The sequence below is a fragment of the Pipistrellus kuhlii genome, unplaced genomic scaffold (genome assembly GCF_014108245.1).
Source record: "Pipistrellus kuhlii isolate mPipKuh1 unplaced genomic scaffold, mPipKuh1.p scaffold_m20_p_5, whole genome shotgun sequence".
Classification (NCBI taxonomy): domain Eukaryota; kingdom Metazoa; phylum Chordata; class Mammalia; order Chiroptera; family Vespertilionidae; genus Pipistrellus; species Pipistrellus kuhlii.
In genome coordinates this window covers 83,423,643-83,447,953 of record NW_023425551.1, presented here as the reverse complement: position 1 = coordinate 83,447,953, position 24,311 = coordinate 83,423,643, and the positions used below count along the sequence as shown (strand labels likewise).

Sequence of the window (24,311 nt, the reverse complement as noted above, 5' to 3'; positions counted from 1 at the left end):
AACTTTTTAAAGTGGGGGCCAGATCACAGTCCCTCAGAGAGCTGGAGGGCCGGACTATATGAACTACTAATTCCTACTGTAACACCTCGGCTGCGCTCACTGCCCAAAAAACCTGGCGGGCCGGATCAGACTCCTCTGCGGGCCACAGTTTGAAGACTGAGTCTAATCACTGAGCCAAACTGGTTTCGGCAAAACACTGATGGTTTTAACTGCCTCCTGTATGCCCTCTAATGGGGAGTGAGCCAGAACCCGGAATGTGACCTGGTGCGTGGGATGGCCCCCACCCGCTGCGCCCCTGGCCGGTCTGCCTGTCCATCTCTGAGTTCCACAGCCTCGGCCGGTCTGCCTGTCCATCTCTGAGTTCCACACCCCTGGCCGGGGCCTTTTGTTTTATTTTTGAAAACAAGTGTCCTGGCAGCAATAATTAATAGTCATAACTCCCTTTCTCATGTGTTCAGCATACTGCACATGCCTGCTCTGTGCCAGGCCCAGTGTTAGGCACCAGGACTCAGAAGGTACCACCAGGTCTGCCCTTCAAGGCTCGGCCCAGAGCTGGGGTTGTGAACCCATTTCTCAGAAGCAGTGCAGCCTCGTGCCCGGAGCCCGATCGCTCCCCCGCGGGGTAAGCCAGCCTCTCCTGGTCCCGGGCGAGCACATGCACACGGGGGCTCCACACAAACGGACAGGCCTTCTGTTTTTAAACCTCTGGCAAAACATACAGAACGTGGGCTTTTGAAAACCACTCGCCTATGTTAGCAGTTTCAAGCCGGCATGAAGGCCTCTGGTACCCAAAGCTGCTTCTAGGCACTGCCCCCAACTTGGGGTCGCCTCTGCCCGAGCTGGAGCTGCTCAGCTGGGCTGTGTCTGCTGGGTTTAGTGGCATCATGCATCGTATACTCATGCACACGGCACTGGCCACGTGTCAACTCCGTGGCTTGTGCTCCGGTGGGAGACACCAGTGTTAACGTGTGTGTCGGAAGGCAGTGGGAAGGCAAGGAGTAAACCTGTGTCCCCCTCTTGCTGGGCCCACTCTTCCCCATACTTCTGATTTCGGTATCGGACACAAAAGCCCAAACTGGAAGACAGCCTTGGAGGCCAAGGACCCCAAGGCCCGAAAAGCGTAGAGCCATGGCCTTGAGGGAGCTGAGCTGGGACAAAGCCCTCTCACCCTCCCCCCCCCCCCCCCCCGGGCCTGCCCTGCACCGGCCCTGCCCCAGGCCTCCCACAGTCCCCACATGGCCCGGCTGACGGCCTAACAAGGGTCCGCTGCCTCTGGCCGTCACTGCATCTCCTTCCACTTCCTTTCTGTGCCGAGAGCTGAGTCAAGACACCTAGACAGCGAGCTCAGAGGAGCTGGAAGCCCTTTACCTGTCCCCCAGTGGGACAGCCGGCAGGACCCCTCCCTCCGCCTCCACCGGAAGAGAGAAGCCGTACAGTTTGCACACCAGTTTATTCTGTAGGCACACCTTGCGAGGAGGCCGTGGTGGGAGGAAGGAAGGAGGCCAGAGCAGAGCAGGGGCAGCCGACAGGAGAGAAGGGGAGGGGAGCTGTCGGACGGTGAGGACTTACAGGGAAAACTCCAGAGATGCCGGGAGAGGGAGCTTGTGAGGGGCAGAGTGGGGAGTGCTGAAGCAAGAGGCAACTAGGGCTGGGTCAGTGACCTGGGGGAGGTGAGGCGGGGCTGGAGGTGGTCCTGGCTGCGCCCAGGTGAGGACCAGCAGCATCTTCCTGCGAAGGGCTCTGCGGAAGTGCTACGGGAGATAGAACACTCTGTTCTGTGGGTTATTGCAGAGATTCCGGAAACAGCATCGAGAGAACATCCAGAAGCCAAACACCGGGGAAGTGCGGGTGTGTGAGCAGTCACTCAACTGCTCCTTGCGGCGACAGTCACTCACCATGATGTCAGACCCGCTACCTGCAACAGCGAGATGTGCCGGCAGGGTCCTACCCCCTCCTCCCGTCCGTCCACGGGACTTCCACTGCCCACACCCTCCCCTGCACCCCCAAACACAGGGAGTGCCCAGGAGCAGGAGTCCCCCGCGGAAGGCTGCGAGCCCTCTGAAATATTGTGACAGTTGGAGGGTGCTGAGCTGGGGCTGGGAGAGCCAACAGCCTGAGCGGGGCCAGGCTGCAGGGAGGCTGCTGGTTTCTTTTATGGATTAATACTATCGGGGTGGGCAAAAGTGGGTTTGCAGTTGTGAGTACACCGTTTATTCTTGTATTATTCATTTATTTATTACCGTATTATTTCTGCCCCCCAGCTCCTATATATCAGAGGGTGAAAAACCCCTGCCTGAGAGCTGAGGGGAAGTCACCAAGGTAGGGAAAAATAGCCGTTAAGTTTAAAACGCAAGCGTAGAACTGTCTGCAGGGCTATGCCTGTCTGTGGGGGAGGAGGAGAGGTAGGGTGGGATGCCAGAAAGATCACAGAAAGGGGAATCCAGACATAAAAAGAGTGGTTTTTGTTTTCGTGCATAGGAGCTGGGGACCGGGCCAGGCGCAGGCAGGGACTCGCTGTGGGGAAGGGTGCCACCGCTGGGGCCACCGCAGGCTGTGGCTCAGCCTCGGAGCCTGACAGGTGTGGGCCTTACCGGCCTCGGCCCTCAGCGGGGGAGCGCCTCAGAGGCTGTAAGTGCTTAGCACAGTGCCTGGCCCAGAGTTTGTGTCAGTGTTTGTCAACGTTTAAGGCAGTGAGGGGCGGTGGCAGAGCGAGCATGAAGAACAAAGAGTCAGACATTTTGGGCAAGTGGAAAGTTGTGGCGAGGTGTCCAGAGGGCAATTTGATGGCCAGTGTGGCCACACTCAGACTCTGTGACGTGGCTGTGCCAGGGAAGCAGAGAAATTCCTCTGGGAGAGCGAAGCGGAAGATAGCCAAAGCTCAGGTTTCGGTGAACATGAACGCTTAAGGGTGAAGGAGACTGAAGAGGTAGCTGGCCATCTCCAGGCTGGCGCCTGCGGAGGGCAGGACACGGCCGTGGGCTGGGGGCAGGGTGGCGGTGGAGTCAGGGAATGCTCTGGAGGAGAGAGCGTCTGGCATGGGGCAGTGTCTGGGAGTTGGGGTCTGGGCCCAGACAGGCAGAAGGCAGCTTACTGTTCTTGATAAAGAGAGTCATGCAGCTGCTGCCAGGAGCGGCCAGGCAGATGTCCGATCCCAGCAGGCACCCCAGCTCCTTGGTCTCCAGGAGGCACCGATAGCAGCGCAGGTATTTGGGGGACTCAGCTGGAGAAGGGGGCTTTTGATTGACAGGGTCAGTTTTACCTAGAACACAGACAAGCTCTGACCCCATGCCTCCGCCTTCCAGATCAATCCCGCTGTTCCCCTCTCCCATCTCAGAAAGCCATAAAATCACCAATTTTTAAAGCCATCCGGCCCAGCCAGTGGTTGAGATTTGGTCCGTGAACAGGAGGTTTGATTCCAGTCAAGGGCACGTGCCTGGGCTGCAGGCTCGATCCCCAGTGGGGGCCATGCAGGAGGCAGCCGATCAATGATTCTCTTTCATCATTGATGTTTCTGTCTCTCTCTCTCTCCCTCTCCCTTCCTCTTGGAAATTAAAAAAAGAAGAACAAGAAGTAAAAACAAGAATGCATCATCACAGGACAGGAAGACTCCGTTTCGTGCAGACGAGATTTCAAGCAGCCCAGGGCCGCATTCTCACAGGACAGACTCATCAAACTGTCCACCGAAGCCCTCCCACACACATGCATATGTAGTTGTCTCTTGGGATCCACAGGGAATTGGTTCCGAATTGAGACAAAAATCTGCTCAAGTCCCTTAGATAAAACTAGAGGCCCGATGCAACTGCGGGGCTGCTTCAGCCCTCGCAGCCCTGGCTTGGTCCAGAGGGTCGTCCGGCTGTCTGGTCTAATTAGCATATTATGCTTTCATTATTATAGATGATGTAGTGTTTGCATATAACCTACATACATCCTCCCGAATACTTTAAATCATCTATAGATTACTTGTAATACCTAATACAATATACTAGTATATAGTTGTTATACTATATTGTTTAAGGAACAAAGATAGAAAAATGTCCGCACATGTTCAGTACAGACACAACCACCTTGGGCCGAACTATTGTATAATACATAGCACACACCAGCAACACTATCATTTAAAAAGTAGTTTTCATCCTCGTTTGAATCAAGGGATGCAGAACCCGCACATATGGAGGGCCGACCGTACATCGATCTCCCTCCGGGCCCGGCCAAGACCAGGTTAAGGAGCCCCAGGCCCAGCAAATCACTTGGTGTGAGACAAACGCTGACCAATGTTTTGAGTCCTGTTTCTATGGAGATAGTGCTTTGCAGCCAAGTGAGGAGGCTGTCAGGCTGCTTCCAGCCTCTTCCTGCCCTGTGGGTCCTGGTGCTGCCATCTGGCTTGCTCCCCAAACCCTATTTTGTGTTGCCCTGAGATTTAAAAAATATATATTTTTATTGATTTTTTACAGAGAGGAAGAGAGAGGGATAGAGAGTTAGAAACATCGAGGAGAGGGAATCATCGATCAGCTGCCTCCTGCACACCTCCTACTGGGGATGTGCCCGCAACCAAGGTACATGCCCTTGACCAAAATCGAACCCGGGACCTTTCAGTCCACAGGCTGATGCTCTATTCACTGAGCCAAACCGGTTTTGGCTGCCCTGAGATTTTAATGGGTTCCCTTCAGTATCGTCATTCAGGTCTGAATGAGACAACCCTGGGAAGTCACCAGCCACCTCCATCAGAGTGACATCAGTGCATTAGCAATGCCCAGCACTATCCCAGCAAGCCCACTCATCCCATCCTTCCTCCTGCCTGGGCACATGTGCCCCAACACCTGGCACCTGGGGGGTCCCTCTATCCAGCAGGCCTTCGGAGCCCTTTGAGCCACTTACCACACACCAAGCTCATCACGACCAGCACTGTTAAGAGGACCATGTGCAGAGGGTGGGGGGCGCTGTGGAGGCCCAGGGTCCCCAGACGCCGGCTGTGCGTAGGGCCTGCCATAAAACGCATGACTGCCACCAGCCTCCAGTTTGTGCTTATATTGGTGGGAGAGAAGTTGGCCAAGAAGAAGGAGAGGGGCGACACCCCTGTGGGGTGGAAATTGGTGCCCAAATGTCCTGAGGGACAGGGTGTTCTCGCCCACGGCCACCCTGGAGCCTAACTTCCTGGCTTGGGAACAGGAGCCGCAGCCTGGGAGTGAGACAGGAACATTCTGTGTGTGTGTGTGTGTGTGTGTGTGTGTGTGTGTGTGTTATTGGTTTTAGAGAGGAAGGGAGAGGGAGAGAGACAGAAGCATCCATGATGAGAATCATTGATTGGTTGCCTCCTGCACACCCCCTACTGGGGATCGAGCCCAAAACCCAGGCATGTGCCCTGACTGGGATCCAACCGTGAGCCACACCAGCTGGGTTACACCATGTTTTAATTTTCCGTCTAGTAGTCATAGAGGCTGCTTCCTGGTTATCTTTGCAAACATTCCTTTGGGAAACAAGGCTGCTTCGGCACAGTGCAAAGGTTATCTTGCCCAGTTTTAACATTCCAAAGGCTTGAGGCATAAGACCCGCACACGGGCAGTTCCTCTGGGAGGGCAGCTCTGGCTCCGTTTTAAAGTGGCTTTGTGGGCCAAAGCCAGTGTGGCTCAGCGGTAGAGCGTCTGCAGACTGAGGGGTCCCAGGTTCGATTCTGGTCAAGGGCATGTGCATTGGTTGCGGGCACATCCCCGGTAGAGGGTGTGCAAGAGGCAGCTGGTCGATGTTTCTCTCTCATCGACGTTTCTAGCTCTCTCTCTCTCTCCCTTCCTCTGAAAAATATCAATAAAATATTTTTTAAAAAGATTACATGCACTTTATTTAAAAAAAAAGATACAGTGGCTTTGTGGGCATTCACACATTCTCGACGGGGGAGACGACCAGTAAGCGGTGATGGGGTGGGAAGCACTGGCACAGGGATTTCAGCAGAGGAATAACAGCAAGCGGTTCTGTCTACAAGATTCTGAGGCGGGAACCAGTTAGGCAGCTATTCCTGAGCCCAGACACTAGATGGTGGCCTGGCCCTGCAGAAGGGAAGCGGGAAGCCAAAAAGTGAGTGAATCTGAGAGTATTTATTTTATTTTATTTTAAAAATATATTTCATTGATTTTTTACAGAGGAAGGGAGAGAGGTATACAGCTAGAAACATCGATGAGAGAGAAACATCAACCAGCTGCCTCCTGCACACCCCTCACCGGGGATGTGCCTGCAACCAATGTACATGCCCCCAACTGGAATCGAACTTGGGACCTTTCAGTCCACAGACCAACGCTCTACCACTGAGCCAAACCGGCTTCAGCTATTTATTTATTTTAAATGTTTTTCAATTACAGTATATTTTAGAAAAAAATCTTCTTTGTTGAAAATATTACTTATGTCCCCCTTCTCCCCCATTAACCCCCTCCAGCCTACTCTGGCCCCAGACCTTAACCATCTGATTGTCATGTCCATGGGTCCTGCATATCCTAGCTAATAAAAGAGCAATATGCAAATGGACTATACCTCTGCTACACCACAAGCCACACCCACCAGCCAATCAGGAGCTAGTATGAAAATTAACCCAACCAAGATGGATGGAGCAGGAGGTTTGGTTTTCCCCAGCAATGGAGGAAGCCAAACTCCCAGAGGTCAGGGCCTCTACTTGGGCCACCCAGGGCATAATCAGCCTGCAAACCACCACAGGCCCCTTGCCCAGGCCACCCCATAGCCCAAGGGAACCCCCACCCTAATCCAGGACACCCTTCAGGGCAAACCAGCTGGACCCCTCCCGTGCACCAGGCCTCTATCCTATCTATCAATAATAAGAGAGTAATATGCAAATTGACCATCACTCCAACACACAAGATGGCTACTCCCATGTGGACACAAGATGGACACCACAAGATGGGCAGCAGGGGAAGGTAGTTGGGAGGGACCAGGTCTGCAAGGGAGGGCAGTGGGGGGCAATCAAGTCTGCAGGGAGGACAGTTAGGGGTGACCAGGCTGGCAGAGGAGGGAAGTTAGGGGCAACTGGACCTGTGGGGAAGGGCAGTTGGGGAGAACCCAGGCCTGCAGGGGAGGACAGTTAGGGGCAATCAGGCTGGCAGGGGAGTAATTAGGGGGAGATCAGGCTGGCAGGCAGAAGCAGTTAGTGGCAATCAGGAAGGCAGGCAGGCGAGCAGTTGGGAGCCAGCAGTCCTGGATTGTGAGAGGGATGTCTGACTAACCAGTAGGATGGGGCCTAAATGGGCAGTTGGCCATCCTTCGAGGGGTCCCAGATTGGAGAAGGTGCAGGCTGGACTGAGGGACACACACACACACACACACACTGTATGAATTTCGTGCACCAGGCCTCTAGTATGCACACAAGGGTTTTGGTTGCTTACCAACCCACCCCCCATCCCTCTGAGATTCCACACACTGTTCTGCTTCCACGTCTCCAGATCCACTCGGTTCATGAATCGGAGAGCATCGAGAAGGAAGAGGGCAGTTAGGGTTAGACTGAGTGTAAGGTGGGGAAGGGGCAGACTCGCACAGCGTGGCTGGTGGCACCATTCCCCAAGCTGAGACAGACTGGCACTGTCAGAAGTCCAAAACCGAGGACTCCTGGGTCCGGAGTGACTGCACCCAGCCCAGTGCCCAGTGGTTCCAGGAAGCCCGCTTCCCCCGCCCCCCTGCCCGCCCGCCGCGCTGGGCTGCAGGCCAGCGGCCTTGCCTCCGGCGCCCACGGGCTCCGCGCTCCTCTCCGCCTGGCTGCCCACTGCGGCGCGGACCTGGGGGTCCAGACCAGGGCGGCCAGGGCCGGGGCGGGGGCGGGAACGGGACGCAGACACAATGGAATGGCTGTTCCTCACTCGCCCTGGGGTGCGGGCAGCCGGGCACCCACATGGCGTCTGGGGGGAGCGTGGAGGCCGGAGCTGGAAGCCGCCCTCCCGGCGGAGGCGGAGCGGCAGGGAGGCCAGAGGGACTGTCCGGGGCTCCGCGCTCCGCCCCCTCCGCCCAGGAGGCCCGGGGGGCGTCAGCGCTTTGCCGGGGGAGGGCTCCGTGGGGAGGGAGGGCTCCGTGGGGAGAGCCCCGTGGGGAGGGAGGAGCCCCGTGGGGAGAGCCCCGTGGGGAGGGGGGCCCCGTGGGGAGGGGCCCCGTGGGGAGGGGGGGGCCCCGTGGGGAGGGAGGGCTCCGTGGGGAGGGAGGGGCCCGTGGGGAGAGCCCCGTGGGGAGAGGGGCCCCGTGGGGGGGGAGGGCTCCGTGGGGAGGGAGGAGCCCCGTGGGGAGAGCCCCGTGGGGAGGGGGGCCCCGTGGGGAGGGGCCCCGTGGGGAGGGGGGGGCCCCGTGGGGAGGGAGGGCTCCGTGGGGAGGGAGGGGCCTGTGGGGAGGGGGGGCCCCGTGGAGAGGGGGGGGCCCGTAGGGAGGGAGGGGCCCCGTGGGGAGGGAGGGCCCCGTGGGGAGAGCCCCGTGGGGAGGGGGGGGCCCGTGGGGAGGGAGGGGCCCCGTGCGGAGGGGGGTTCCGTGGGGAGGGAGGGCCCCGGGGGGAGGGGGGGCCCCGTGGGGAGGGAGGGGCCCCGTGCGGAGGAGGGCCCCGTGGGGAGGGAGGGCCCCGTGGGGAGGGGGGGCTCCGTGGGGAGGGAGGGCCCCGTGGGGAGGGGGGGCTCCGTGGGGAGGGAGGGCCCCGTGGGGGGGGGCCCGTGGGGAGAGCCCCGTGGGGAGGGAGGGGCTTCGTGGGGAGGAGGGCCCCGTGGGGAGGGGGGGCCCATGGGGAGGGGTTCCCCGTGGGGGGGGAGGGGCCCCGTGGGGAGGGGGGGGACAGTGGGGAGGGAGGGGCCCCGTGGGGAGGGGGGTTCCGTGGGGAGGGAGGGGCTTCGTGGGGAGGGAGGGCCCCGTGGGGAGGGGGGGCCCGTGGGGAGGAGGGGCCCGTGGGGAGGGGGGCCCCTTGGGGAGGGGGGGCCCCGTGGGGAGGGGGGCCCCGTGGGGAGGGGGGCCCCATAGGGAGGGAGGGGCTCCGTGGGGAGGGGGGTTCCGTGGGGAGGGAGGGGCTTCGTGGGGAGGAGGGCCCTGTGGGGAGGAGGGCCCCGTGGGGAGGGAGGGCCCCGTGGGGAGGGAGGAGCTGCGTGGGGAGGGGTGGAGCGGGCGGGCAGCGGTCGCCATGGTGACAGAGGGCCCGCCCAGGACTGGCCGCTGGAGGACGCACAGGGAGGGGCCCGGCAGGGACCGGCCTGCGGTGTGAGGAGGGACTGGAGAGGGATCCTCAACCCGAATGTGCACTAGGGCTGCGTCCGAAGGGAGCCGGGCGGCTTGTTGATGGGCAGGGGGGGCGGTGGGGTGGATAAGGGACTGGGCTGCCCCCCACCCTCCCGCTGTGACAGCTGCGAGGGGCCTGGCGGAGAAGGCGCAGGGCCTGGGCCAGTAGACGGCAGGGAAGGGCTGCGCGGCCTGAGACCGCCTCTTCTCCCCAGGGTTCCCGCTGGAAGCGCCTCTCCCCTCCCACCGCCGCCTCTCTGTTGGCCCAACTGCTCCACACCTGGGGCCGGCCGCCGGGCCCAACAGAGCGACGTGCAGAGCCCCAGCGGGTATGTGTCTGCATCTCAGCCGGTCCTGCCTGAGACTGCTGCCCCCGCCCCCCCCCCGTGGGTGAGGGAGGGATGGGGCTGCTGCGAGCTTACTAGGAGGGGAGTGACTGGGAGTAATGTGAGGGGGAGGCTGAGGCCCATGGGTGGGGAGGCCCAGGTTCAAACGTTGAGCCTCTCCTCTCCCACCTACCTGAGGTGCCCAGGGCTCCTGACACTCAGGGTTCTCTGTGCAGGAAGAGGGGAGGGAGGGGGTGCTAGGGGCAGGGCAGGCCAGGCAGGGAGTCCTTTTCCCCAGGGTGTGGGGGTGGGCCTGGGTGCCCCATTTGCATTTAGGGAGGTTCCCTTAGCTGAACAAAAGCTTGGATTCCAGGGGATTAACTTCTGGGGGATCTGGGAAGGCCAGGTTCAGAGCCAGGCACCGGTCCCAGGTCCCACAGCCCCGGGACAGACGGAGGAAAGGGTGCCACCATCAGCTCTCCCGTGTTTGCTAAAGGTGGTAAAGGTGGAACATTTTGGAGCTGTAGTCACCTCCCTCCTTTTAACCCCAAATATCAGATGTAGTCACCCAAGTCTCAGATGACCCCACCTGCAGGCGCAGGGTGCCGAGCCGGCAGGAGCAGACACCATGCCCTGGGCTGGGAGACACTGAAATTAGCAAGAGGCTGTCTAGGTCATCAGAATACTGCCACCCATGGAGCTTTTCAAACAGTGCAGTCAGGGGGTCTAGGGGCGTCTCGTCTGGGAAAGATGACTGAGGGGCGAGGGACGCATTCTGCTCCATGAGGTCCGAGGACGGAGAGAAGCTACAGGGAACGGATTCCCTCAGGTTCGACCTAAGAATGTTCTATCAGTGCCCAAAAGTGTGGTTCTGGGGGACATGAGCCCCTGCTGGCCCTGTTTGCTGATTGCAGAGGGTGAGGAGGGTGCAGGTTTCCTCACTGCCCCGGAAGTGGCAAGAGCTGAGCAAGAAAAGCGGGGGTACTGATGTTGAGATCCTGCCAGGTGGAAGTTGGTTTGGTGAAGAGCTGAGAGGTAAAGCAGCCTGGAGAGCCTGCTTGTAAACGAGCTGTGCGGTGGAGCAATGGGGCCCCCTGGGCCCGGGCGTGAGGGCAGCCTGTCAGGCGGGCGGCGGCGGCGGGCACAGGGAAGGTGAGGGGGGACCCGGTGCCCGAGGAGCGGAGACGGAGAGGCCTGAGCTGGCTGCTCCCATACTCGGGCGTCACAGCCAGCCAGCCAGTAGAAAAAATACCTTTTTATTAATTATTAGGAAAAACCCACTCATGTAATGCAGGTGTGTGTGCCGGGCGGTTAGGTGCTGCAGGATGGAGGAGGGACCCATGCGAGGACCAGTGGAAAGGAGGGTGGACTCCACAACTATGAACAGCAACATGAACACGAATCACAAATAAGAGGCCCTTCCTCAGGTCTCCGCCCCAGGCCTCCAGGCGGCCCGCTGCCAGGAGGGCCGCTCCCTACAGGTGCCAGGGCAGCTGGAAGCTCTGGGCCGGGAGCGGGGTGCAATGTGTGGCTTCGAAGTTGTGCAGATGTTTCCGGGCCTACGTGTGGCGCACAGCACGACAGTGAGTGGCAGCCGCCAGACATGGCCCCGCCCTCTACTCCAAACCCACTGCCCGCTCGATAAATGTGCCATTTCCAACTGCCCCCCAGCCCCCCGTGCCCCCGGGCACTCAGGCGCCCCTCTGGCTTCCCGCCCCTCCGCTCACCAGAAACAAAGCCAGCTGCTGCCTTCCTCGCGCACTCATGTCCTCCCCTGCAGAGAGAGGTGCTCACACACGGCCCCACACACCTGGGCTCTGCCCAAGCCCCTCCTGCCCGGACGCCTTACCCACACTCCAGGGGAAGTCTGGCCCGTGCTCCGCCTGGTAGGAGCGGAGGACAGACAGACACCAGTCTTCCTCCACCTCCCATCGGCTGTAAACCGAGGCTGGTCAGGGAGACACGAGGGCCCGTCAGCACTGGCTTTGCCAGCCCCCCCGCAGCTCCCGGATGCCCTCACCTTCCTCCAGCTGCGAGGAGGCCTCCAGCCACTGCCTCACCACCTGAAGGCCCTCGTCTGCCATCACGTGGGGATACCTGCCGGAGCAGTGCGGGTGGGAGTCAGACCTGGGCCTTCGCCCTTCCTCCTGATGCTGGTGTGCGCACACGTGCACACGCACACACGTGCAGACACCGCCCCGCTCACCGGTGCTGCAGGAGCTTCAGCAGGAGGTCGTTGCCTCGGTTGGACATGACGTCCTCAGGAACCCTGCGGTGAGAGAACGAACACGGCGGGGAGGGTTTGGTACCTGCGCTCCTAGTGGGCAGAGGCGGGCGGGCACCTGGCTGGCTCTCTGGGACCCAGCGAGGTAGAGGTTCCCAGGGACTCACGTGGTGGTGATGATCTCATCCTTGGTTCTTCGGATCAGCAGTACAGGGCCCTGGTACCTTCAGGGGACAGAGCAGTGGGCTGGGGAGAGCTGAGGGAGGCAGGTGGCACTGGCCACCCGGTCCTGCCCTGGCTGGGTTCTCACCGCGGCTGCAGCAGGCCCAGGGCCAGCCCCTCGGGGCTGAGTCAGAATATCCCGGGGCCTGCTGAGCCCAGCCGGGTGGCTCAGTGGTTGAGCGTCGACCTATGAACCAGGACACATGCCCAGCTGGCAGGCTCGATCCCCAGTGGGGGGCATGCAGGAGGCAGCTGATCGATGATTCTCTCACCACTGATGTTTCTATGTCTCCCTCTCCCTTCCTCTCTGAAATCAATTTTAAAAAGAAAGAGAAGCCAAAACTGGTTTGGCTCAGTGGATAGAGCGTCAGCCTACAGACTGAAAGGTCCCAGGTTCGATTCTGGTCAAGGGCATGTACCTTACTTGCGGGCATGTCCCCAATAGGGGGTGTGCAGGAGGCAGCTGATGGATGTTTCTAACACTCTATCCCTCTCCCTTCCTCTCTGTAAAAAATCAATAAGATGTTTTTTTAAAAAGAAGAAAGTGGAGGGTCCCGGGGACCTGGTTAGGCCATCTAGGGTGGGGGCAGGGGCTGAGGTGGTGGTCACTTGCCAACTTGCACTTGAGCACTTTAAGAGCGCCGAACACTAGACTACCAGGGAGCGGTCACTTGAGCACTTTAGCACCAACTTCGGCAGCTGCACCCAGCAGAGCGGGGAGGGTTCGGGGCAGGCGTTACCTGCACAGCTGCTCCGCGTTGTTCAGATTGAGGTGCTGCCTCACGGTCCTGGACACCAGGCCCCCTAGAGTGGGACAGAGGTGAGGGGAGAGCAGAGACAAAGCCCTGCCCAACACAAAGGTCTCTGTATTCACGGAGAAGGAAAATGGGGAGCCTGCTTCTCAACAACGGGGTCACCACTCCCTGCCATGGAAAAGGGGACCATCGCCAGCTCAGTGCCAGGGCAGCCCCCCCTGCAAGGGCAGGCCTGCAGCGGTTCTCACTCCAGCTGTCCGGCATGACTTTCAAGGCCAAGGGCACCAGGTCATCAAAGGAGGCATCCAGGATCACGGCACTGATGTCCGGGTAGGACATGGCTGCCCACGTCGCTGGTACCAGGCGGGGAAGAAGGGTAAGGACTGAGGGCCTCCCGCTCACCACCCCAGCCCTCCTCCCACTCACCCTGAGGCTGGCCCCACCCTCCCTGCTAGCTTAGCCCAGGGCTCTCCGTGGCCTCCCGACCAGCGGGCAGTGTCTGGAGAGGATGGAGAGAGGAAAGTGCGGTGCAGACAATCCGCAGGAAGCTTTTGCCTCCCTGATCTCCAGCCTAGGCTCGGGTAAGTGAGGAAGGAAAGCACAGGAGCCCTCTCCTTCCTGAACCTCCAGCCCTCCCTGGGCCACTCCCCCGGGGAGGGAGCTGAGGGGCGTATGTGGGGAGGAGGGAGGCTGGTACCAGTGAAGCCGCCGATGGACCAGGCATAGAGGATGATGTCCTGGGGCCGGAAGCCCAGGCGGTGGACAGCATACTGGACCACCACGTCCATGGCGTTGGCCTCATTCTGTGGGAACGGCACCCCCTGCAGGAGGGAGGGCAAAGGCAGGAGTGGGTGAGCACCCTCCCAGAGGGGCCCTTCCTGAGCTTCTCTGCAACAGGGAAGGAGTGGGGGGGCAGCTCTCCCCAGAAACCAGCCCTCCTGCACCCCTCCTGTGAGGCGCCCCCATGGCCTGCCGCCCCCGCCCTCGGCACCCAGGTCACAGGTGAGTGGGAGCCCACGGAGATGGCAGAGGGCCTCACCGTACTCCCAGCGAAGCCTGGATGGTTCCAGCCCAGCACTGAATACCCAGCTGCAACACAAGGTGGGAGGGGCTGGGGCCTCCTGGCCTACACCCCAGCCCCCTCCCCCCAGCAGCAGGACACCAGGCCACTAACCACCCCACCAGGGCGACACCCACCAAGGCTCCGGGCGCAGAGGGAGAGGTGATGTGAAGGAGCCGTAGGCACACGGCGGAGCAGGGATGTGAGGTGCGCAAAGCAAATGGGGGAGGACTCCCCCCAGTGAAGCTTTCAGACCGACCCACAGGAAGCGCCAGGCGGGGGGGGGGGGCAGGAAGATGGGGCGTGCCATCCCAAGGGGCAGAGACAGAGGGCTGAGCCAGGCCTACCCTCCAGAGGCGTGGAGACGCAGCCCACCTCGTAGAAGCCCGCATTGCCCTCACAGCAGATCACCTGCGGGGAGGCGGAGGAGCTGGGAAAGGGCCGGGCGAGAGCCGGGGCAGGGAAGGCGGCTGAGGGAGCTTGGCGGGAGGAGGGGGAAGAGGGAGGCGCCCTGCTCTCTCCGCGGGGACAGAAGCCACTGGCCTCAGGCCCGGGGCTGAGGCCGGCCATGCACCGCGGAGCGACGGCAGGGAGAAGGCTCCTGCCTGCCCCGCGCGGCTGCCCACAGCGCCGCAGGCAGCGGGCGTGTCACTCCCAGGTTTGGGCTACTTTTCCGTCTTCCGTGTGGGATGGCAATGCTTTTCCTCTCCTCTCTGAGCTCAAGTCTACACCCCACACTCACTGTCCCAAGGTGCCCCGGGCAGAGCCGGGACTGGAGCCTGCGCCGCCTGCGCCTTCCTGGAGGCGGGCTTTGGCTCTCCGGGAGCTGTGGGTGCCGCCCGCCTGTCCGGGCGCAGGAAGGGCCGCTCTTCCCGGCTGGCGGGACTGAGTGCGGGTGTGGCACGGGGTCCGCGCTTTCTTCTCCGCGACGCCGCCTTCCGGTCAGCTCCACTTCGCCTATTCTTAGGGACTGGGTGGGCACCTCAGGTGCGCTTCCTGAGGGCTGCTGTGCCACCGAGACCCCAGGACCTCACTGCCCACCCACCCCGCACTCTAGCCCTGGGCCCCGCGCCTGCTCCCGCTCACCAGCTTCTGTCCCTGGGGCTCAGCCGTCCCCCGCCGGTCCACAAACATGGTGTCAATCTCGTTGCCGTCACAGGCCAGCAGCTTTGCCCGGCGCCCGTCACACTGATGGGGAGATGCAGAGCCACGTTAAGGGCAGGAGGCCGCGCCCTTCGGGGGAGAGCCGGGGGCAGGGCGGGCTCACCTCTTCCACCAGCCGGGCCTGGCCCTGCAGGAGCACAGGCATGAGGGCCTTCTGGAGCAGGTACACGGAGCCGGGGTACAGCATCCGGCGCCCCAGGGTGTGGGCCACCAGGTAGCTGTGGGGGCACGGAGTTAGGGGGCCAGGACTGTCCCCGGCGGGACACTCACAGCTTTGTCGGCCTCTTCGGGACTTAAAGGACTACGTGTGCAAGGCTGGTGTTTCCAAACGTTTGTTACTGCAGCCTTTGTAAGATACACGTCTCATATCGTAGCCCAGTATACAATTCTCAAAGTCTTATGAGGTAATACATGATACTTTCTATATGCAATAAGTAAAAGCAAAGTTATTATCAAAGATGAATCTGTTCATGTATAAATGCAACTTAATAAAAGTTCTAAAATAAGTAATAACTTGAAGAAAAATGACTGTGATTCACTAAACTGATTTCAAGAGTCACTAATGGGTCAAGGTGGGTAGTTTGAAAGACCAAGTAGACTGCAACTCCTTCGGGGCAGGGACCTGGCTGTTCTGATCACTGTTTTAAAAAGTATTATTATTATTTTATTGATTTCAGAGGGGAAGGAGGAGGGAGACAGAGATAGAAACATCAGTGATGAGAGAGAATCATTGATTGGCTGCCTTCTACTGGGGATCGAGCCCGCAACCAGGCATGTGCCCTTGACAGGAATCGAACCAGGGACCCTTCAGTCTGCAGGCCAACGCTCTACCCACTGAGCCAAACCGGCTAGGGCTGTTTTGCTCACTTTGATATGCCTGATATCTGCCCGGAGGTGCAGAGTCTACTTTTTACTGAACAAACGTGCTAATCTGGACGTGTGAGATGTGCAGGTGCTGCTCCTGACAAGGACAGTTAGCCGCGGCCGGTTCACCCCCGCAGGGTGTGTCCCCAGAACAGCACCGCAGGACCCCTGCCAGCACCCCGAGAAGAGAAGCCCGCTTTGGCCCGCCTCTGACAGCCAGCACCGGCAGCCCCCGGCGGGAACCTGCCCCTGGCGCCGCCACTGGAAGCCCCTGCCACTCCACATGGCCGGTGCCAGGCCACCTCTCCCAGGCTCTGCCTCCTGCCCTCAGGCCCCGCACCCGATGCCCTTCACTGCGTCACCATATGTGACGGCACTGCCCTGCGAGGCGGGCTCCGCGCAGACGCACAAACCAGCTTGCTCCGGTGGATGCCAGGAGCCAGGACACAGCCAGGGCTCTGTGTCCCTCCCACCTCCCTCCAGGCCTCATCAAAAGAGCGTTCGTGGCCCTGGCCAATGTGGCTAAGTAGTTAGAGCCTTGGTCCATGCACACAAGAATCACAGGTTCGCCCTAACAAGTTTGGCTCAGTGGATAGGGCGTCGGCCTGCGGACTGAGGGGTCCCAGGTTGGATTCCCGTCAAGGGCATGTGCCTTACTTGCGGGCACATCCGCAGGGGGTGTGCAAGAGGCAGCTGATTGATGTTACTCTCTCACTGATGTTTCTTAACTCTATCTCTCTCCCTTCCTCTCTGTAAAAATCAATAAACTATATATTTTTAAAAAGAAAAAAGAATCGCAGGTTCAATTCCTGGTTCAGGGCACAAACCTGGGATGCAGTTCAATCCCTGGCCCTAGTCGGTAGGTGTGAGGGGGGGGCAAAATTTGATCTCTCTCTCTCTCTCTCCCTCTCCCCTTCCACCCACCCTCTCTAAAAATCAATGAAAAAGTACCCTTGGGTGAGGATTAACCAAAAACACCCCAAAAGAGCTTCGTGTCAGACAGAGCAGTGTTACTCCCCAGCTCTCCCTCACCACCAGGAGCCAGGAGCCCCTTTCCTTCACACGTGAACATGGATAAACACGACTTTGCCACATACAGCACAAAGCACAGACTCCCCACCAGGTGACGGTGGTCTTACCCTGGAGCACTGGCTCCAGCCCCCCCCCCCCGCCCGCCCCCCTCCCCCCTGCGCTCCCACCTGGCGATCTGACAGGGCTCCAGGTCCCCCCCGCCCCCCCCCCCCCCCCCCACGCTCCCACCTGGCGATCTGACAGGGCTCCAGGCCCCCCCCGCCCCCCCCCGCCCCCACCTCCCCGTGCTCCCACCTGGCGATCTGACAGGGCTCCAGGCCCCCCACGCCCCCCCCCACGCCCACCTCCCCGTGCTCCCACCTGGCGATCTGACAGGGCTCCAGGCCCCCCCCGCCCCCCCCCCGCCCCCACCTCCCCGTGCTCCCACCTGGCGATCTGACAGGGCTCCAGGCCCCCCCCCCCCCCCCCCCCCCCCCCCCCCGCGCTCCCACCTGGCGATCTGACAGGGCAGCTTCTTGGCGCGGTTGAGGAGGGTGTCGGCCGCGCCCCGGTGCAGGGGCTCGGGGCGGAGCAGGGCCACGCCTCGGGAAGGGCCCCCGCGGGACTCCTTCCTGGAGGGAGAGAGGAGGGAGGTGGGTCAGGGGCAGCGCTGGGCGCCGAGAGGCTGCAGGCAGGCCTGGCCGCAGGGCGAGGGGAGAGCTGCTCACCGGCTGCTGGGCTCCTCCCAGCGGAAGTCCACGGGCCAGCTCCTGAAGTCAAAGTTGTAGCTGGCCAGCTGCCGCTGTGGCGGGGGAGAGGGGCTGGAGGAGCGGAGGGAGGCCGGCCCACCCCGGGCCCTGGGCCTGGCCTCAGGCAGCCTGGGAGGCCGCAGAGGCATCCGGAGGGAGGGTGCGGAGCCTGCCTGTGCGCCCCACGCCCGCCACCCGCCCAGGAGGTGGCCGCAGGGGCGGTGCTCCTGGGAGGGCCGTGGCCATCCCTGCTCCCTCCCCCACCTGGGCCTCAGTGGATCGGACTGCCCAAGCTGGGAGAGACGGGAGGAGGGAAGCCCTCAGCCTGCACGCCCCCCAGGGCCACCTCCCTCCCCTCCCGCCTGCAGGGGGAGCGGGATCTGACAGCGGTCCCTCCCCCAGATCCCAGGCTCTACTTTATGTTGAGAGTTGTTTCTCATTTTCTGTCTGAGAAATTTCTGACGTCTTCAAAAATAACTTGACTCAGAGAGAGCAATAGAAATTTTGTACAAAAATATAAAAGGCGCCAAAACCAGTTTGGCTTGGTGGATAGCAGGGTCCCAGGTTGGATTCCAGTCAAGGGCATGTACCTTGTTTGCGGGCACATCCCCAGTGGGGGGTGTGCAGGAGGCAGCTGATTGATGTTTCCCTCTCATTGATGTTTCTAACTCTCTATCCCTCTCTCTTCCTCTCTGTAAAAAATCAATAAAATTTACTAAAATAAATAAATAAGTAAATAAATAAAAGACAAAAGAAAACAAAAAGAAGAAAAGCAAGTCCAGGCAGGCTTTGCTCAGACTGGACTTGAATTCAGACCCGCCAGTCCACAGCGCGGGGCCAGGCCTGTTCCTCCCAGTGTGAGCGAGGGTGCTGGGGCTCCTGTGAGGGTCAGGGAGCGCACGCCAACCACAGGCTGCAGGCGCGGCAGACGGAGTGCAGCAAGGCGCCCGCGGCCTTCGGCCGAGCCCGGAGCAGGAAAGAGCTCCAAGGGTCCCGGGGCCCCTTCTCAAGGGTGGTCACATGCCCGCCTGGCTGGCGGGCCCCGCCCCGGGCCCTGGCTTCCCCCTGGCGCCACGCTGTGCCCCGGGCAGAGAGTGGACATCGCTGTCCATCCTGTCCCATCCCCAAACAAAACCAGCACGGTGCTCAACCAATGCACACCCAACAAAACACTGGCCGAGCTCTGACAGAAAGCCCGCCATGTTTCCACACCCAGGCAGCTCTTGCAGGTGAGGGAGGGGGAGGGAGGAAGACTTCCGGCAGAATACTCCGCTGGGGGGTGCCTGGTGGCCGGTGCCCCTGCCGAGAGAAGTGCCAGGTCCCTGGGCAGCGGGCACCTGCTCGCACCGGCCCGGCCCCCTCACCTTGTTCTCCGCAGACTGGTTCCTGTGAGTGGCCTCCAGGATGGTGATGAACTGCCGGTACTGGGGGTTGGTCCAGCGGCCGACGCCTGCGGGAGGGAAGCGAGATGAGCAGGAGGCCCCGGAGGAGAAATGAGAGGAAAGGGTCCAGGTCTGGAGAAATGGAGGGCGAGCGACCCTCCTGCACCGCCAGCACTGGCCAAGCACGTCCCCTCGCCGCCTCAGGCTGTTTCTTCCCAGACTGTGGCCGCTCACCCGGGTCTCAGCCCTGCTAACCCTGGTTCCTCTCCACTGCCGCCCTCCGCCACCGCTCCTCCTGCAGTCCGCTCCCTGCACCTGCCTCACCGCCCGAGTCCCTCCTCCAGCCTCTGCCCGCACCTGGGCCCTCAGCACTCTCCCTGGCCCTCCTCCGCTCCCTGAATCCATTCTTGCCTCCTTCCGGTTCCTGACTGCTCCTTCCTGGTTGCCACGCCCCCTCCCTCGCTCTCCCCAGCCCCTCGGTGATCGCAACCGCTCTCCCTTCATCGTCAACCCCGACATCTCTCCTTCCACTGACCCAACAGGTGACATGTGCCAGCCCCGCTCTGACATGGGAAAGTCAGTAGTAAATGAGATGCCAGGGCCGGGGCCTCAGAGCTGCCACTTTGGTTGGGGGCGGGGTGGGGCTGGAGAAGGACGAAAACAGTCAGCAAGAACATTTCAGAGAAGGTAAGTGCTACAAAGTAAAACCAGAATGAACTAGAACGCCATGTGTCATCAGGGGTAGAGCACCCAGCAACGCTGAGAACGAAGCAAGCTGCAGGACAAAATGTCAGAGCAGCCAAAACTGGTTTGGCTCAGTGGATAGAGCGTCGGCCTGCGGACTGAAAGGTCCCAGGTTCGATTCCAGTCAAGGGCAGGTACCTTGGTTGTGGGCACATCCCCAGTAGGAGGTATGCAAGAGGCAGCTTATCGATGTTTCTCTCTCATCGATGTTTCTAACTCTCTATCCCTCTCTCTTCCTCTCTGTAAAAAATCAATAAAAATATATTTTAAAAAAATTAAAAAATGTCAGTGCAGCCCTGGCTGGGTGCTAAGCAGGTCAGAGCGCCGTTCCGACACACCCAGGCTGGAGTTCGATTCCCAGTCAGGGCACATACAAGAACCAACCACTAGATGCAGACACAGTGTAACAAGAAGTCAGTGTTCCTCGCCCCTGCCCCTCTCTGACGTCAATAAAAACACCTCCTTGGTGAGGATCTGAAGCGCAGGAAAACCCACGCCGGCCACAGCGGCTGCTGTGCGGGAAGAGGAGCAAGGACTGGGAAGAGGCCTGGGCAGCGCCCAGGGACCGCCCAGTGCCTCGCTGAGAAGGACCTGAAGCAATGTCACAGAACAAGCATTTTACTTGTTTGTGATATTTTATTCTCTGAACTTTTTATATTTATTTTTCCCCCTAAAATTGAAAATAAATAAAATTAGAATTTGAGATAGGGTGGAGGTGGAAGAGGGTATGGGATGGGGGGGCAGGGGGGATAATGGTAATGGAAAAAAATAAATTACTGAAATTAAATTTTAAAAAAATGCTCATTCTTAGTCTGAAGACTGGTATATGATTCTCTCATCATTAATGTTTCTCTCTCTCTCTCCCTCCTCCTTTCTCTCTGAAAATAATAAAAAATATACATATTTTTGCCACAGCCTGCGGATTGAAGAGCCTGGGGTGCGGCTCAATCCCCAGTAGGGAGCGGGCAGGAGGCAGCCAATCAATGATTCTCTCTCATCACTGATGTTTCTATCTCTCTCTCCCTTTGCCTTCCTCTTGGAAATCAATAAAAATTTATACATTAAAAAATAATATATATATATTATTATTTTTTTAAATAACAATGCCCACGGTTTCCCACTTACACTGCACACATTCTTGGCAGCCAGCTCCTGTCCTTCGGCGTTACACCGTTAGCTCCATCTGCATTGCTGAGTGTGGCTGCGCCCGTTCACCCCACTGCTTCCGTTTGTTGCTGTCGGACTACACTCCCTAATGCAGCTCCCCACCCTATTTGTGGCGGGGAGCTGTTTCCAGTTTAGCATTACTACAAACTAGATGTGAATATATGTGGGATTGTTGTAGGGTATATACATTTTTTCTAGCTAATAGCAAACTTTTCTGATAACTATTTTTCATATTTAGGACCCAAGCCCTTTAAGGAAAAATCACGCCTTGACCATTCTCAATTGTTCTCCCTCAGGGCCCAATACAAAACTGCAGAAGTTGCTGTATAAATATTTACCAGTGACGGGCAGATACCAGCCAGGCTCTCTCCACCTACCTCGGAGGCAGGCCACACCTGCCAGCAGCAGCAGCAGCGTCCCAGCATAGTGAGAGAGCGGCACCACCTTGGACAGACTCAGGTAGCCTGGGGAGGGAGAAACCAGTGAGCAGCTTCCCTCTGCCCCCAGATCCTCCTCCCGCCCCACCCCGCCCCGCATCCTCACTGGGCAGCCTCTGCGGGGGGAGGCCTGAGAGAAGACAGAAGCCAAACCATCCCTGCCGGTCCCCTTTCTTCTTTAGGGCTCGGCTCATCTGCCACAACCTGCCCGTTTCCTGTCCCACCACCTTGGAAACCACACTGACCTTTCCTGTACAAGTAGAAGAAGGCGAAGGGAGAGGAGTAATAAGAGATGGACCAGAAGACTGAAGCCTGCAGCAGAGAGACAGGGACAAGCAGTCAATATACATTCACACTCACACACTCACACACACACACTCACACACACACACACATACACTCACACACACACACTCTCACACACACACACACACACACACACTCACACACTCACACGCACACTCTCACACACACACACACACACACTCACACACACTCTCACACACACACTCCCACACACACACACTCACACACACTCTCACACACACACACACCACGCAACACCCACTCTCAACACACACACTCGCACACACACACACACACACACTCACACACACTCTAACACACACTCTCACACACACTCTCACACCACACACTCACACCACACACACTCACACACCCACACACTCACACACACAACTCACACAACACTCACACAACACTCTCACACACACACCACACACCACACAACACACACACACACACTCACACACACACACACCACACAACACACACACACACACACACACACACACCACACACCACACACACACAAGCATATACGCCCTGCCCTTCCCAGGACCAGGCTCTGAGCAAAGTGGATAACCTGAGGGATATGATGTGAAACACCTATCATTGCATGACATCACGCACACGGTAGGTGCTCAGTATTTGTTGAAGGCCATGGATAGCATAACAGGCTGGTAAAAGTAAGTACAAGTTCTCCTTTCTTATCATCTCTAGACATAATCCATCACATTGAAAGGCAAGGCTCTCTTTCTACTCCAGTTAATCAAGTGTTTTCATCCATTCCTGCTCAGGACAGCCTGGTCCCCAAGAGATGCACAAACATTACGTGGGAACCCTGCCAGAGAGACAGCTGTCCCTGCAGCCAAAGAGGTCAGTTGCCAGGAGGACAGGTCACTGGGGACTGCAGGACTCAGCACCTGCAGATGGTTCCAGGAGCGAACAAATTCTCCTCCTGCTCAGGCTGCCCCCAGAGAAAGCGGGCACAGCCAGAGGGAGTGCCAGGTAAGCATGCGCTTGCTCGTGTGTGCGTGTGTGCCCGTGTGTGTTGGAGAGGAAAGCTGCAGAGCCTGGAGCTTACCCACCCAGGGACACTCCCCTCCCGGGCTTGGTCAGGGAAGGTCAGGAGGGCCATCGGGGCTGAAAAGACGCAGTCGGCCCAGGTGCCAGGGTAGACATACCAGTGCCAGGATGCTGTCGGCATGTTTCTCCAGCGCCCGGGGCTGATAGTACGTATCCTGCCAAACAGATGCCCACGTTAAGGATCCTGCCCATTGATAAGCCCTAACGTGTGTTCTCTGGTTTTAGCCTCCAGAACTGTTCCTCCTAGGCTCCCAAAGAACCCTTCCCAGCCATGCTCTGAACCTGATTTCCAGCCCAGCCCATGAGAACGAACAGGGGGACTGGGGGGGTTGGACTTAGAAGCAAAGGTGAAAGCAAGCAGCATTGGATGATTTTGGCTCGGTTTTCAAAACCCAGTTTGTTTTTTAAGTGTTTTTTGTTTTTTTACTTCAGAGAGAAAGGAAAGGGAAGAGAGAGAGAGAGAAACATCAATGATGAGACAGAATCATTGATCCGTTGCTTCCTGAACTCCCCACACTGGAGATCCAGCCGGAAACACAGACATGTGCCCCGGCCGGAAATGGAAGCATGACCTCCTGGCTCATAGGTCCACGCCAGACTGGCTGGAGACCCTGTTTCAAATGGGCTGTGGACATGGCCTATGGGGAGAGTGGGGTTAGGGAAGAGAGGAACAGACACCATGGCAACTTTAAGAGGAAAAGAAGAGCATCGAAAGGAAATGTGGCTGGGGTGGGCAGTTATAGGAGACCGCAAACATTAATGTGAGATAAAAGGAAGAGAACTTAGGGCACAGCCTACCACTATCCCCATCTTCCAAGAGTGCAAGGACCCCGGGGTCTCCGGAGTAGGCTGGGGCGGGGGAGGGCAGCCGACAGGGGTATGTTGAACAAGTCGTGTTGAAATTCAAAGCGTGCTACCGGGAAGGTAAAACGGAGCCGGGAGGCACCCAGGGGCACAGAGTAAGAAGAAATGGAGAGTTTGGGGGCAAAGCCATCCAGCGCCCAAGGCCGCGCAGCGTCTCCCCCAGGACTCGGGAGTCCCGGGGACGGGCAGGAACCTCGGCGCCCGGGCGGGGCCGCGCGGGAAAGGCAGGGAGCCAGGAGAAGGAGGGGGCGACGGCAAACAGCCATCAGGGTGGCCAGTCCACAGGCGCGACTGAACCCGGAAGCACCAAGCAGCCTGTGCGCACAACTGACTTGACAAGCAGGCTCCCCCGATTTCCCATAATGGGCGCTTCCGCGGAGCGCCAAGGCCCAAAGGGGCGCGGGCCGTACCATGTCTCCACGGGGGGAGACCGCGACTCACCCAGGAGCTGGGAGGGGGGGCAGTGACGGAAGCTGGAGCCTCAGGGCGCCGTTCAGGGTACCTTTCGCGGTAGACTTTGTAGAGCCGGGGGCCGAGGACGCAGCTCAGCAGCTTCGCCATGGCCCCGGCTCGGGCCGCCGCTCCCCGGCTGCAGTTCCCCGCTAGCCCCGCCCCCGGCCTCCAGGGGCTGCGCGCCCTGACGTCAGCACGCACTGGCCCCGCCTCCAGCCCGGGCAGCCGCCTTCCGCCCCGTGAGAGGGACCGGTGCCCCGGGCCTACGGGTG

The 24,311-nt window shown here is 59.4% G+C and overlaps 2 protein-coding genes across 3 annotated transcripts; both read right to left on the bottom strand.

The window, feature by feature from the left end:
- Window positions 1-1,447: 1,447 nt before the first annotated feature.
- On the bottom strand, window positions 1,448-5,220 carry LY6G5C (lymphocyte antigen 6 family member G5C). The gene is made up of 3 exons (XM_036413965.2): window positions 4,876-5,220; window positions 3,092-3,259; window positions 1,448-1,915 (listed from the first exon to the last, which is right to left on the bottom strand). The coding sequence occupies exons 1-3, from the start codon at window positions 4,994-4,996 to the stop codon at window positions 1,752-1,754; spliced, it is 453 nt and encodes a 150-aa protein (XP_036269858.1). The 5' UTR covers window positions 4,997-5,220; the 3' UTR covers window positions 1,448-1,751.
- On the bottom strand, window positions 3,169-24,221 carry ABHD16A (abhydrolase domain containing 16A, phospholipase). Of its 2 annotated transcripts, XM_045572909.1 has the most exons (21): window positions 24,028-24,221; window positions 22,821-22,877; window positions 21,579-21,645; window positions 21,274-21,360; window positions 18,968-19,053; window positions 17,583-17,656; window positions 17,367-17,486; window positions 15,083-15,197; window positions 14,902-15,003; window positions 14,163-14,226; window positions 13,795-13,844; window positions 13,453-13,576; window positions 13,004-13,108; window positions 12,741-12,804; window positions 11,946-12,002; window positions 11,761-11,823; window positions 11,575-11,651; window positions 11,404-11,502; window positions 11,282-11,328; window positions 10,989-11,113; window positions 3,169-3,187 (listed from the first exon to the last, which is right to left on the bottom strand). In XM_045572909.1, exons 1-20 carry the CDS (start codon window positions 24,145-24,147, stop codon window positions 11,030-11,032), a joined length of 1,662 nt encoding a protein of 553 aa, XP_045428865.1. In that variant the 5' UTR covers window positions 24,148-24,221; the 3' UTR covers window positions 3,169-3,187; window positions 10,989-11,029. The 2 variants fall into 2 exon arrangements, with proteins under 2 accessions (XP_045428865.1, XP_036269840.1); XM_036413947.2 differs by lacking the exon at window positions 3,169-3,187 and having other exon boundaries at window positions 10,795-11,113.
- Window positions 24,222-24,311: the final 90 nt, after the last annotated feature.

What these genes read in the sequence shown, in the direction of transcription:
- LY6G5C (XM_036413965.2), bottom strand. Translation starts at nt 4,996, where the DNA reads ATGCGTTTTATGGCAGGCCCTACGCACAGCCGGCGTCTGGGGACCCTG. An exon ending in CGTGATGAGCTTGGTGTGTG is followed by an intron (nt 3,260 to 4,875) that starts GTAAGTGGCTCA and finishes TCTGTGTTCTAG; the next exon opens with GTAAAACTGACCCTGTCAAT. An exon ending in GACTCTCTTTATCAAGAACA is followed by an intron (nt 1,916 to 3,091) that starts GTAAGCTGCCTT and finishes TCGCTGTTGCAG; the next exon opens with GTAGCGGGTCTGACATCATG.
- ABHD16A (XM_045572909.1), bottom strand. Translation starts at nt 24,147, where the DNA reads ATGGCGAAGCTGCTGAGCTGCGTCCTCGGCCCCCGGCTCTACAAAGTC. An exon ending in GATGAGATCATCACCACCAC is followed by an intron (nt 11,824 to 11,945) that starts GTGAGTCCCTGG and finishes CTCTCACCGCAG; the next exon opens with GGTTCCTGAGGACGTCATGT. An exon ending in AGACTTCCCCTGGAGTGTGG is followed by an intron (nt 11,329 to 11,403) that starts GTAAGGCGTCCG and finishes CTCTCTCTGCAG; the next exon opens with GGGAGGACATGAGTGCGCGA.